This window comes from Sprattus sprattus (assembly GCF_963457725.1).
Source record: "Sprattus sprattus genome assembly, chromosome: 1".
NCBI classification, from domain to species: domain Eukaryota; kingdom Metazoa; phylum Chordata; class Actinopteri; order Clupeiformes; family Clupeidae; genus Sprattus; species Sprattus sprattus.
In genome coordinates this window covers 25579735-25591673 of record NC_137920.1, presented here as the reverse complement: position 1 = coordinate 25591673, position 11939 = coordinate 25579735, and the positions used below count along the sequence as shown (strand labels likewise).

The following is an 11939-nucleotide window of genomic DNA, read 5'->3' as shown; positions in this document are numbered from 1 at the left end:
AACAAACAAAAAAAACACAGTGGCAAATATTACAAAATATATATTTACAGTTATCAACAATAACAGGAGCGATGCACTTCGTTATACAGTAGGAGAAGTGTAAATTGTCATCTGTCTCTTTTCTCTCCAACAGTGCTGGACAGCGGTCACGATCCCCATGTAACACTGCCGAAGTGGAATTCTTCAGAAATGGGTGGTTTGGTGTGTCGGCCTGAAAGATCATTATCCCCACACCCAGACAGATAACTTAACAAACAAACAACCAGAGATAAATGTGGTTTAGCTTCTTCAGTCGGTGAACGTCTATAACGTCTAGAGAGCGAGTCGGATTCGAACGAAACACCATGATGGGCAGGCAGCATGTAGCTTAAGAGGGTTACCTACGTCTACTGTGTGTTCCCCAAGCAGTACGAGACCCACTGTGTTCGCATCACAGCAGGTGGAACTGGAAAACCCTACAGAGAGCTGAAGATCTTGTTCTTGGTAGACTAGTAACATTAATGATGGGGGGGGGGGGGGGGGGGTGCAGTTAAAGAGATACTAGTGGCTACCTCTGTATGAGGAAACATGGGTATGGCTGGGTAAAAATTCTTACTAAGACCAAGTCTGTTCATCAGACCAGCCAATAGTTTATCTCTCTCTTTTGCTGTCTCAAGGCACAACATCTACAAACCCACTGCGAGCCCATATGCAATATATGTCATACCCCAAGTGCTGACCTTGAACTTCTCCATTCCATTAGCTTAAGGATCAGGGGTTAAACAGAGTTTAGTGCAGCTAGCAACATAATGACAATGGCCTTTTTCTTTAGCATTTTTGTCTGAACACACAATTAAAAGATCAACTCAGTGACGACCTCTACTTGAACTGAGGGAAGACAATTGTGCTCTCTTCACATATAGCTGAAGACGGTGGATTTGAACTGAACACCAATCATGTCCCAGTCAAATCCATAACTGTGCAACATAACCCACACACTCTTCTTCTGACAGATCTTCCTTCACCTGTCAAAACATTTAATCTCCATACTTCGACCTCTGATGGACTTATGGTTAATTGACATGAAACAAAACAAACATTTTGAAATTGATTGTAGGGGGAGGGAATAACCTAGGCTTGTGAAGTGTCAGTCCCACGGAGATGCTGATCACTAACATTCTACTGGTGATTTGTGCCTCGTAGTGAAAATGGCTCCCCCTGGTGGCACTATCCTGGGAGCAGGTGCAACTAAAAACACCTCAACTATTCATACCCTCAGTAGACAGACTCAACTGATCCCAGATCAGACAGCATAAGGATGGGGAGAGAGTGTTACCTCTCCAGTACAACTAGCCCACATTATTCTCCTATGAGAATTATTATCCAATGGGAAAACTCAAGGAAGAAAGAAATCTTCAAATCCTTCCACACAGTCCTCCTATTGTGACATATATTAGCTGCATCATTTGTAGTGCCCATATTTGGCTATTTCCTGCAGCTTCTCCTTCATTCCCTTTCTGAGTCTTTTGGCTGGGACACACACACGCCGGCCGGTCGCTAGAGTTCCTGTTTCTCCTGAGCCGTGCCCGTCACCATTAACAGGTTACACGCCATGAATTGTACATTGAGGATACTGCTGGTGTTGCCCGTGTAGAGACCGACCAGCTCGCTGCTCGAGCCGTCCGCCGCAACCGCCGCCGCTGCAGCGGCCGCACCCGAACCTCCACCCGTCGCCGTGGCTCCAGCCGCCCCACCACCACCTGCTGCTGCGGCGCTGCTGTTGCGGATGTCCCACACGCGCACCGAGTTGTCCAGCGAGGACGAGGCCACCAGGCTGGAGTCCGGGCTGAACGAGAGGCCCGTGATGGCGTCCGTGTGTCCGCGCAGGTCCTTGAGCAGCCCGCCGGACGTCAGGTCCCACAACTTGAGCCGCTGGTCCTCGCCGCCCGACGCCAGGTACCGCCCGTCCGGCGAGAAGGCCAGGGCCAGCACGGGGCCCCGGTGGCCCGTGAAGAGGCGCACCGACGCCCCCTGCTGGGCGCTCCACAGCCGCACCGTCTTGTCAGCCGAGCCCGAGGCCAGGTAGCCGGAGTTGGGATGGAAACGGACGCAGTCCACGTCCGACAGGTGGCCGGCGTAGAGGCGGAGCGGGTAGGTGCGCGACGGCGTCCAGAGGCGGGCCGTGCGGTCCTGCGAGCCGCTGGCGAAGTAGAGGCCGCACGGGCTCACGGAGACGTCCCACACCGGGTAGGCGTGGCCGCGGTAGAGCGCGGCGCACGTGAAGCTGGACAGGTCCCACAGGCGCACCGTGGCGTCCTCCGAGCAGGAGAGCAGGCTCTGGCCCTGGCCACGGCCGTCTGTCAGGAAGGCGGCGCGGTACACTGGGCCACAGTGGCCCCTCAGCGTCCGCATCTCGCTGCCCAACGCCTCCTCATCGTCGGCCTGGGATGGGGGGGAACATATTACTCACTCACTCAATCAGTCAAGATCAACTACTATTTGGCTAACTGGCCTGAATAGGAAAAACAAAAGCCTCATTACAACCTTCCTGGTGAGCTGTGATTAGGTGAATGTCTGACTATAACAAAACAACCTTTCCTTCTGAGGAATCCAAAGTGAATTACAAAACATTAGATTAAAAAAATATGTATTTACAACGTATGGATCAGATTAGATTAATTTAACTAATTAGACAGATGGTGTTCAAAAAAAGGTGAGGTTTTAAAAGGGTTTTTGATTGTACTAAGGCTGTCGCTGAATCAGCCTGCTCTAGGTAGGTCATTCCACCACTGAGGTACGAAAGATGAAATGCAGCTGCTTCCTTACATATTTTAGAATGTGAAGATAACAAGCTGAGTGGATTGGAGACAGTGTTTGGGCTGTTAAATGTCAGCAATCTCGTGAAACAGCTTTAAGAGAACACCACATTATGTAAACCTGCTTTAAGAGCACAGCATATTATCCTCAGCAGGTTTAAGTGCCAGAAACATAATTTAAACTCACTTCCTCGCTGAAGAGCACAAAATATTGTTGACAGCAGCTTTAAAAAGCTAAGAGTATTGCATAGAGCAGCTCTAAAGGGAATGGCAACCAGGTTAAACACACACACACACACACACACACACACACAATTCCATAGAGCTGATTTAAGCTCATCCTCTCCTCCAGCGGATCGATATAAAGAGCCCAAAATATTGCTTACAGCAGCTATTAAAGTTAAGAGCATTGCACAGAGCAGTTCTAAAGGGAATGAAAACCTTGCTACATCTTCCTCCAGCAGGCCACATACACACACAGGAGTTGCTTTAGGCTCACCTCTTCCTCCAGCAGGCCACACACACACACACACACACACACACACACACACACACACACACACACACACACACACACACACACACACACACACACACACACACACACACACACACACACACACACACACACACCGAGTTGCTTAAAGCTCACCTCCTCCTCCAGCAGGTCGCAGGCCAGCCGGACCTTGGAGACGTCGGCACGGTGCGGGCCGGCCTTGAGCTTGCGTGCGCGGAGGCTCCACAGCTTGACGGCCGAGCTGTCGAAGGCCGCGGCCAGCAGACGGCTGTCCCCGGACACCTCGGCGGCGTTGAGCTGCTGGTCCGTGTGCTGGAAGGCGTAGAAGCAGACGGTGGTGAGCGAGGGCGGGGCGTCCCGCACGCGGCGAATGGCCTCCTGGAGTGCCTCCAGGGCCGCCTCGTTCTGCGGGGCACCGGTCTTGTCTTCTGAGCCGTCGGGGACGCTGTCTGGAGTGGGACCTAGGAGGGGGTATTTATTATATTCAGTATTGATTTATATAAAATGTACACAATCATACAGCTAAAATAAAAATATATATACAGCCGCGGAAAAAATTAAGAGACCACTTCAAAATTATCAGTTTCTCTGGTTTTACTATTTATTGGTATGTGTTAAAGTAAAATGTACATTTCTGTTTTATTCTATAACCTACTGGCAACATTCCTACCAAATTTCAAATAAAAATATTGTCATTTAGATCATTTATTTGCAGAAAAATGACAATTGGTCAAAATAGCAAAAAAGATGCAGTGTCTTCAGATCTCGAATAATGCAAAGAAAACAAGCTCATATTCATTTTTAAACTACACAATACTAATGCTTTAACTTAGGAAGAGTTCAGAAATCAATATTTGGTGGAATAACCTTGATTTAAAATCACAACTTTCATGTGTCTTGGCATGCTCTCCACCAGTCTTTCACATTGCCGTCGGGTGACTTTATGCTACTCCTGGCGCAAGAATTCAAGCAGCTCGGCTTCTTTTCATGGCTTGTGACCATCCATCTTCCTCTTGATCACATTTCAGAGTTTTTTTAATGGGATTCAGGTCTCGAAATTGGGCTGGCAATGACAGGGTCCTGATCTGGTGGTACTCCATCCACACCTTTACTGGCCTGGCTGTGTGGCATGGAGCATTACCCTGCTGGAAAAAACACTTCTCAGAGTTGGGGAACATTGTCAGAGCAAAAGGAAGCAAGTTTTTCTTCCGGGACAACGTTGTACTTTGCCTGGCTGAGGTTTGTAAAAGACCATAAGAAATGAACCAAAGCTGACTGGAGGTCCCTAAGTTCGTCTTCTCTGATGAGTCCAATTTTCAGCTTTGCCCAACACATGGTCGTCTGATGGTTAGACTGAGACCTGGAGAGGCCTACAAGCCACAGAGTCTTGCACCTACTGTGAAATTGGACTCATCAGAGAAGACGAACTTAGGGACCTCCAGTCAGCTTTGGTTCAATCCTTATGGTCTTTTACAAACCTCAGCCAGGCAAAGTACAACGTTGTCCCGGAAGAAAAACTTGCTTCCTTTTGCTCTGACAATGTTCCCCAACTCTGAGAAGTGTTTTTTCCAGCAGGGTAATGCTCCATGCCACACAGCCAGGCCAGTAAAGGTGTGGATGGAGTACCACCAGATCAGGACCCTGTCATTGCCAGCCCAATTTCGAGACCTGAATCCCATTAAAAAAACTCTGAAATGTGATCAAGAGGAAGATGGATGGTCACAAGCCATGAAAAGAAGCCGAGCTGCTTGAATTCTTGCGCCAGGAGTAGCATAAAGTCACCCGACGGCAATGTGAAAGACTGGTGGAGAGCATGCCAAGACACATGAAAGTTGTGATTTTAAATCAAGGTTATTCCACCAAATATTGATTTCTGAACTCTTCCTAAGTTAAAGCATTAGTATTGTGTAGTTTAAAAATGAATATGAGCTTGTTTTCTTTGCATTATTCGAGATCTGAAGACACTGCATCTTTTTTGCTATTTTGACCAATTGTCATTTTTCTGCAAATAAATGATCTAAATGACAATATTTTTATTTGAAATTTGGTCGGAATGTTGCCAGTAGGTTATAGAATAAAACTAAAATGTACATTTTACTTTAACACATACCAATAAATAGTAAAACCAGAGAAACTGATAATTTTGAAGTGGTCTCTTAATTTTTTCCGCGGCTGTATGTATTCAGCGAGCTGAAGAAATAATATAAGATGATTATTCTGCCTATATTTTATTCCTAAACTACATAATATAAAAAGGATGAGGGAAAGAAGAGGGACCTAGGAGAGGGTATTTATTATATTCAGTATTTATATAACCTTGCACTTCAGTTTAGAGCAGTGTTTATATAACAACCTTACACTTCTGTACACAGCTGTACACAATCATACAGCTCAAATTAAAATAAATAGATTCATTCATCGAGATGAAGAGCAGTTAATGAGATGATTATTCTGCCTATATTTTATTCTTAAACTACATAATATAAAAAGGATGAGGGAAAGAAGAGGAGGCTCAGACACAGGCGTCCTCACACACCCAGGCACACACCTGAGGTGTTGGATGCAGAGGTGTTGTTGTTGTTGTTGTTGGTGCTGGTGGTGGTGGTGGTGGTTGTAGTGGTGGTGGTGGTGTTGTTGTTGTTGTTGTTGCCGGGCGTGTTGCCGTAGAGCTGGTAGTGTGTGCGTGGCGTGGGCGTGACCTCCAGCTGCAGGTGTGTGCTGAACACGCGGCAGAGGGCTCCGTTGTCGTCGCTCTGCAGGTAGCGCAGCAGGTAGCTGTAGGCCGCGTCCGACAGGTGAACCACGTACTTGTGCTCGAGGAGGGCGCACAGCTTGGGGTTAGCTGCCACATCCTGCAGAGAGAAAGGGAAAGGGAAAAGTGAAATATATTTCTACACTGTGCAAATTTTCGGCAGCATTTTGTCTACACCACCCCTCTCCTGATGGGGTGGATAGACCATTCAACCCAGGAAGACTGCTATCTGGAGTTCATAGTTAGAACTCCTTCCCAACAATATTGGAGGGGTTGGGACAGATCCACAGACGCTTGAGCAAGAGTCTGTGTCTGTGTCTGTGTCTGTGTCTGTGTCTGTGTCTGTGTCTGTGTCTGTGTCTGTGTCTGTGTCTGTGTCTGTGTCTGTGTCTGTGTCTGTGTCTGTGTCTGTGTCTGTGTCTGTGTCTGTGTCTGTGTCTGTGTCTGTGTTGATGCAGTGCTGATGCCGTGGCCAGTTACCTGCGCCGTCTGCACGCCCTTGAGCAGCTCCACGGTGGCCCTCTGCTCAGCGTCCTGCAGGAAGGGGCCGTGGAAGCGACCGTAGAAGCCGCCGGAGGCCTGCCGGAGCCCGCAGCGCACCATGTCCAGGTACAGGTAGAGGAAGAGCGGGTAGAGCACGCAGCCCACCTCCTGCCCCCACGGAACCTCCGCCTCTGAGAGGAGACAGCAGAACACCTTCAACATCGGCGCTCTTAGAGCCACATCACTTACACTCACTCTTAGAGCCACATCACTTAAACTCACTCTTTGAGCCACATCACTTTACAGATTTACCGTTAATCCTCAAATAAAGGCCGGGATTCAATTAGAGGCCGGGCTTCAGATAGTAGCCGGGGTCGTGGTCCATACGGACAAATAAAGCCGAATACAAGCCGGGGGTAAAATAAAGTAGCCTACCGGTATATTACTGTAGCCTACCAGCATCAGTCCGTCGCCTCAAAGTAGGCATCACAATTTAATTGAATGCATTTCACAAATACATCTTCTCCTCATGTTTAATATTATATTATATGATATTGTTGGCTAATCTCATGGGCTGTTTGCAATTAAAAAAGAAATTTCCTCACGTAGGGCTACTAGGCGAATGTTTAGCCTAAATGCACGTATCGTATAGCCTACTGTTGTTTATCTGTAACGTTTTAGTTGGCTAGGTTACTTTTTCCAGAAGGGATCATAAAGCAGTAATAGACTTACGTAACTTTGATATTAAATTCAAAGAGATGGTGTATGATTGCTGAAGAACATTCGGGAGAAAAAGCAGCAAAGAAGTTTGACATTGACCCGAGACGAATGCGATAGGCTACGACTAGCAGGTGGAGGTAGAAAGAAAGAAAGGCTGAATATCAAACCAGCTCGTTGAATATATGTTTTCAGCCCGCGATAAGCATAATAGAGTGTCTAGAAAAATTATTAAATTGAAGGCTTTGGAAATATTTGCCTACCATAACTCCGATGTTTATTTTTTACGTTGACACACCCTGACCTAAAGCGCTACGCGATGTGCAGGAAGTGTTGAACGCATATGCAATTAATTATATTCGCCTACTGCAATTATGCCCATTATTTAAATAGTACAATTCTATAACAGAAGATAAGTAAGAAATAAAGGCCTGCCCCTAATACAAGCCTGCCCCAAATAAAGGCCGGTGCGCTGTGCAGCCTAAGTAAATACAAGCCCCGGCCACTATTTGAGGATTACGGTAGTTGAATTGTACAGAAGTTAAATACTAAGCATAGGTTAAATGCTCTGTGTTCACAAAGAACAAAGTTTTCATAAAACAATTTGATTCTGCTTGTTCAGCAGCACTGTGTCCATTGTTTACAGAAAAGTTGATAACTAAGCGCTGAAATATGTTTTCTGCATTTATTTTGTTTTCAAATTTTCTGTTATTTTGCAGAAAATATTTTTGAAGCATTACTTTGCATCATTCTGTACACTGTGCAGTACACTTTATTTTACTTGTTTTTTCTTGATTCTTGATTTTTCGTGCAATTCATGTGAAATTCATGTGTAATTCATGTGAAATGGATTCAGTGCAATTAATAAATTCTGAATTTCTTCAGTGACACAGATATCGTGATGTATCGTGGGTGAAATTTCTTGCAATATATCGATAATCGCAGAATCGCTGTATCGTGATATTATCGTTATCGTGGGTAAAATATCGTGATAGTATCGTATCGTGGGGTACCTAGTGATACCCAGCCCTACATGCTAGTATGACGATGATGATTCACAAATCCACCAGGTGTTATGAAACCTCGGAATCTGAATAGACTGTTCAAGCAAACACATTTACAAAAAATAATGCCAATAACATCATTGAAAATTAAGGGTTACCTAATATTCGTTCGAATTATAGGCTATATATATTTTGAATAGGCCTACTCGAATTTATTTTAGCCTATAAACGAAGTTCGGAGTCAAAGCTATAGTATAAAGGCAGGCTGTAGCCTAAAAACTGTGTTGGCTACAAACACTCATTAAAAACTGTTGCTAATTATCTGGGAAATATTCTCTAACTGCAGTCAAGTCATTCCAGGATGCTTTATTTCCATTGGTTGCTGGATTAAATCTTACCCAGATACAAAAGATACATATTTTTCTGATTGGCTATTGTGCACCTCACGGCAGAACTCGAGGGGATTCGGGGAGAGACGTGCTTGATTCCTCCATGGTGAGGGCAGTGTATGGCTGGAGTGCGTGACTTAAGACCGAAATGAGTGACTGTCACGCTCAATGCGTGACACTTGAGAGCCCTGTAACTTATACATTTCCATTGCTTAAATCATCATTGTTCGCCATGTATGTGAGCCATTGTGTGCGTACATAATGAAAGTAATGGGTTTCATGAAGTTATGACTGTGATAGGTAGTGTATTATTGCTATTAGTAGCGATTAGCATGCTAAGCGGAGATTTCGTTATGTCCTGATGTTGATTCACTGTAATAAAGATGGGTTCATACTGTTAAGATTTCGACTGGATGAGCTATGAATGAGATTCATGTTGCCTACTGTAATGTCCACTATTCTATGTATCGAGTAATATTAGCTGTGTAATTGTTATCGTGTAGCAATAACTCATGTTAAAGTAATTCAGTGCAGTGCTAATTAGTCCCCATTCTCATTGCAGACACACAAATATGTACGGTCACATGCATCGTCATGTAATGGAATTTGATGAATGCATATTAAAGGGAGATAAAGGATACTGCTTTGGTAATCGTGGGTCTTTTAGATTTCATACCCAATCTAACAATTTAGTTTGTCACGCTATTGCATGGGCAAACAATGGAGACCACGCATATATCTATCTTTCTCCCGCAACCATATAACAGGCGCTACCGATCCAGACGTCTGCATGCAAATCTCACGTGAAGTCGTTGTTTTCACAAGAGAATGCGCTCATCCTTGTACAGGATGAAGAGGTACTGTACAAAAACGTAATTATAATCTGCCTAAAAATGTATTTGTGTGTTTTTTTTCCCAAGCTCATAAAATAATTTGGGTCGCACATAAATTGACAGGGTCGGTCGGAAACCGGAACCAAAACAATTTTTTTTTTAGGCCTAATCAAAACTAGTCGGCCACCTCACAAAGAGATCAATTGTTGCGTAGTGTTGCTTTAAGAAGGAGATGGATTTGTAAAGGTTGATCCTAGATAACATGTGATGCACTAAAATAGTGGTGAAAATGTATTTGGCTGGTGGTGCACAGGAAAGCCTCAGGTGCAGTTGGGAAAGCGCACTGTAGTACGTGTGTGTGCTTTACCATCTGTCAGACACCACTAAAGTGCAATACTTCAGGAAGAGCAGGAACAGTGCCATTAACAGAAGGAGATTCTATTAACTGATCGAGCAAGCTGAAAGCTTTTGCATTTTAGTCAATGAAACCGTGAGAAAGGTGATGACTTTATCATGTTATTTGTCAATATGGTTAAATGGGTTTTAGCACAGAGTAAAGAAACCTCCAGAGATATTCTGCAACACTCACCAAGGAGGAAGGTCCGTAGCCTGGAGAACTGGGTCTCGTACTGATGGACGTCGGCCTGACATGGGGCAGCGGAGACTATGTTGGCACAACTGGATTCTGTCTGGACTGTGGGGGAGAACACATGTGAAAGATTGGTGCATTGACTTCAGAGAAGATGAGAGGAACAATACAGGCACTGTAGACGCCTCCTAGCGGGAAGGTGGAGGGGCAATTTCAGCCTCAGGTGATATTACTAACAAGGGGGGGTTATGGCAAGTAAAGGACAAATGGCTGAAATGTCTTATTCTAACCAGTGAGGCTGGCAGCCATCTCCTCGGCGGTTTGCGAGAGCTTGGCGATCTTCAGGTTGCCCTCCGAGTCCACATACTGCCGCCTCTTCAGGTACTGAGTCACGGCGTATTGTATCTGTTCGGTCCGTACTCGCTTCATGTCCTGAGGGAGAGTAAAAACATACAAGGTTATCTGGAACAGTAACGATGATAAGACATTTCGTTAATAATTACGTCAATTGCAAATTATTGAAAACATTTAGTCTAGAATGATGTTAATTGTTAAGTACTTTAAAAGAGAACAGCTATCCTAGCATCATCTAACTTACATCTACTGCGTTAACCAGGGATGTCACTTTACCTAGGTTACTTGACGCATGCCATCACTCTCGTGTCTGTGTACACACTGTGATGAGTTTCTATCATTAGAGGCATATACTGCACTAATTTCATATATAGTTGTCGATGCACTGACAGCCAACGACAAACGGAGCTCCAACGGAGAATACGTCATTCGAACGTTTATCTTAGCTAGCATGACCTAGCTAGGGTTCGTGTTCAATGGGATGGTGTGCAGAAACTACTCATGAAAATCCGTGCAAAATCGTGAGAAACTCAAAATGTAGACAGACAGTGAAATTGTTACTGCAGCCATAGTTGAGGGCACTTGCTGTAATGACAGATATGTTACAGCAACAAAGTTAGTGAGGCCTATTTAACTTGGCTACTGTTAGCTGGCTAGCTTTATTTGTTAGCAAGCTACCGTAGGCTAGCTAGCATTAGCTTGATATTTTAGCGGGATTCATGCCAGAACTGTAGCTGGTATCAATATGGTTAGCGATGAAACTTACTGCATATCTTGTTTCTCCACCTCCGTGTTAAGATAATGTCATACATTCGCCACGATAGAGGTGAAACGGTGATTTTCTTCACCTAGTCACCTGTGGTAAACCACTTCTGACCCGCCAATGCGAGGTTCGAAAACCACTTCCGGGTGAAGGAACAAAATAAACTCGTACATAATAAAGGGACAGGAGTTTCATGGGTCACTCATACTGCCCAAAACACTGACGATAAGTTACTGATACCTATTAACGCCTAAATATCTATTTAAAGAAAACATTCGTTCATCTGTATGTTTTTTTTAGAAGGTGCAAATGAGTTGCAAGCTTTTACCGTGAAACAGTTACGGCGGTTTGTTTTTAAAATGTTCAGGCTGGCCTGCTTGGTTTGACATGTAGGCTACAATATGGAGGGAAAGTGGAAACCTACACCCCTAGTGGTAGCGTTCCTATGGTCGAGCAGTGTACACATAGACATAGAATATGTTTAGAACATTCTATGTCTTTAAGTGTACAGGTAAAACCTCTTTGACCATAAAAAAAAGTATAAGTAAAGAAGCCATATCAGTGTTTCAATAGTTTTACAGTATAGTAGGCCTATTCATTGAAGTTCCTTATCACCTCTTCACAAAAAATCTAAACAATTCGTTTTGTGGTTGAAAATAGACTCTGATCACCAAAATCAATAAAGTTAACTCAAAGCATAAGTCACAACCCATTTAAAAAACGTTTTGATATGACCGATATAA

The 11939-nt window shown here is 44.5% G+C and overlaps 1 protein-coding gene across 1 annotated transcript; it reads right to left on the bottom strand.

Moving 5' to 3' along the window:
• Window positions 1-570: 570 nt before the first annotated feature.
• Window positions 571-11323, bottom strand: taf5l (TAF5-like RNA polymerase II, p300/CBP-associated factor (PCAF)-associated factor). Its single transcript, XM_080855355.1, has 7 exons — window positions 11200-11323; window positions 10370-10511; window positions 10080-10184; window positions 6545-6738; window positions 5861-6164; window positions 3448-3773; window positions 571-2421 (listed from the first exon to the last, which is right to left on the bottom strand). The coding sequence occupies exons 2-7, from the start codon at window positions 10506-10508 to the stop codon at window positions 1537-1539; spliced, it is 1953 nt and encodes a 650-aa protein (XP_080711481.1). The 5' UTR covers window positions 10509-10511; window positions 11200-11323; the 3' UTR covers window positions 571-1536.
• Window positions 11324-11939: the final 616 nt, after the last annotated feature.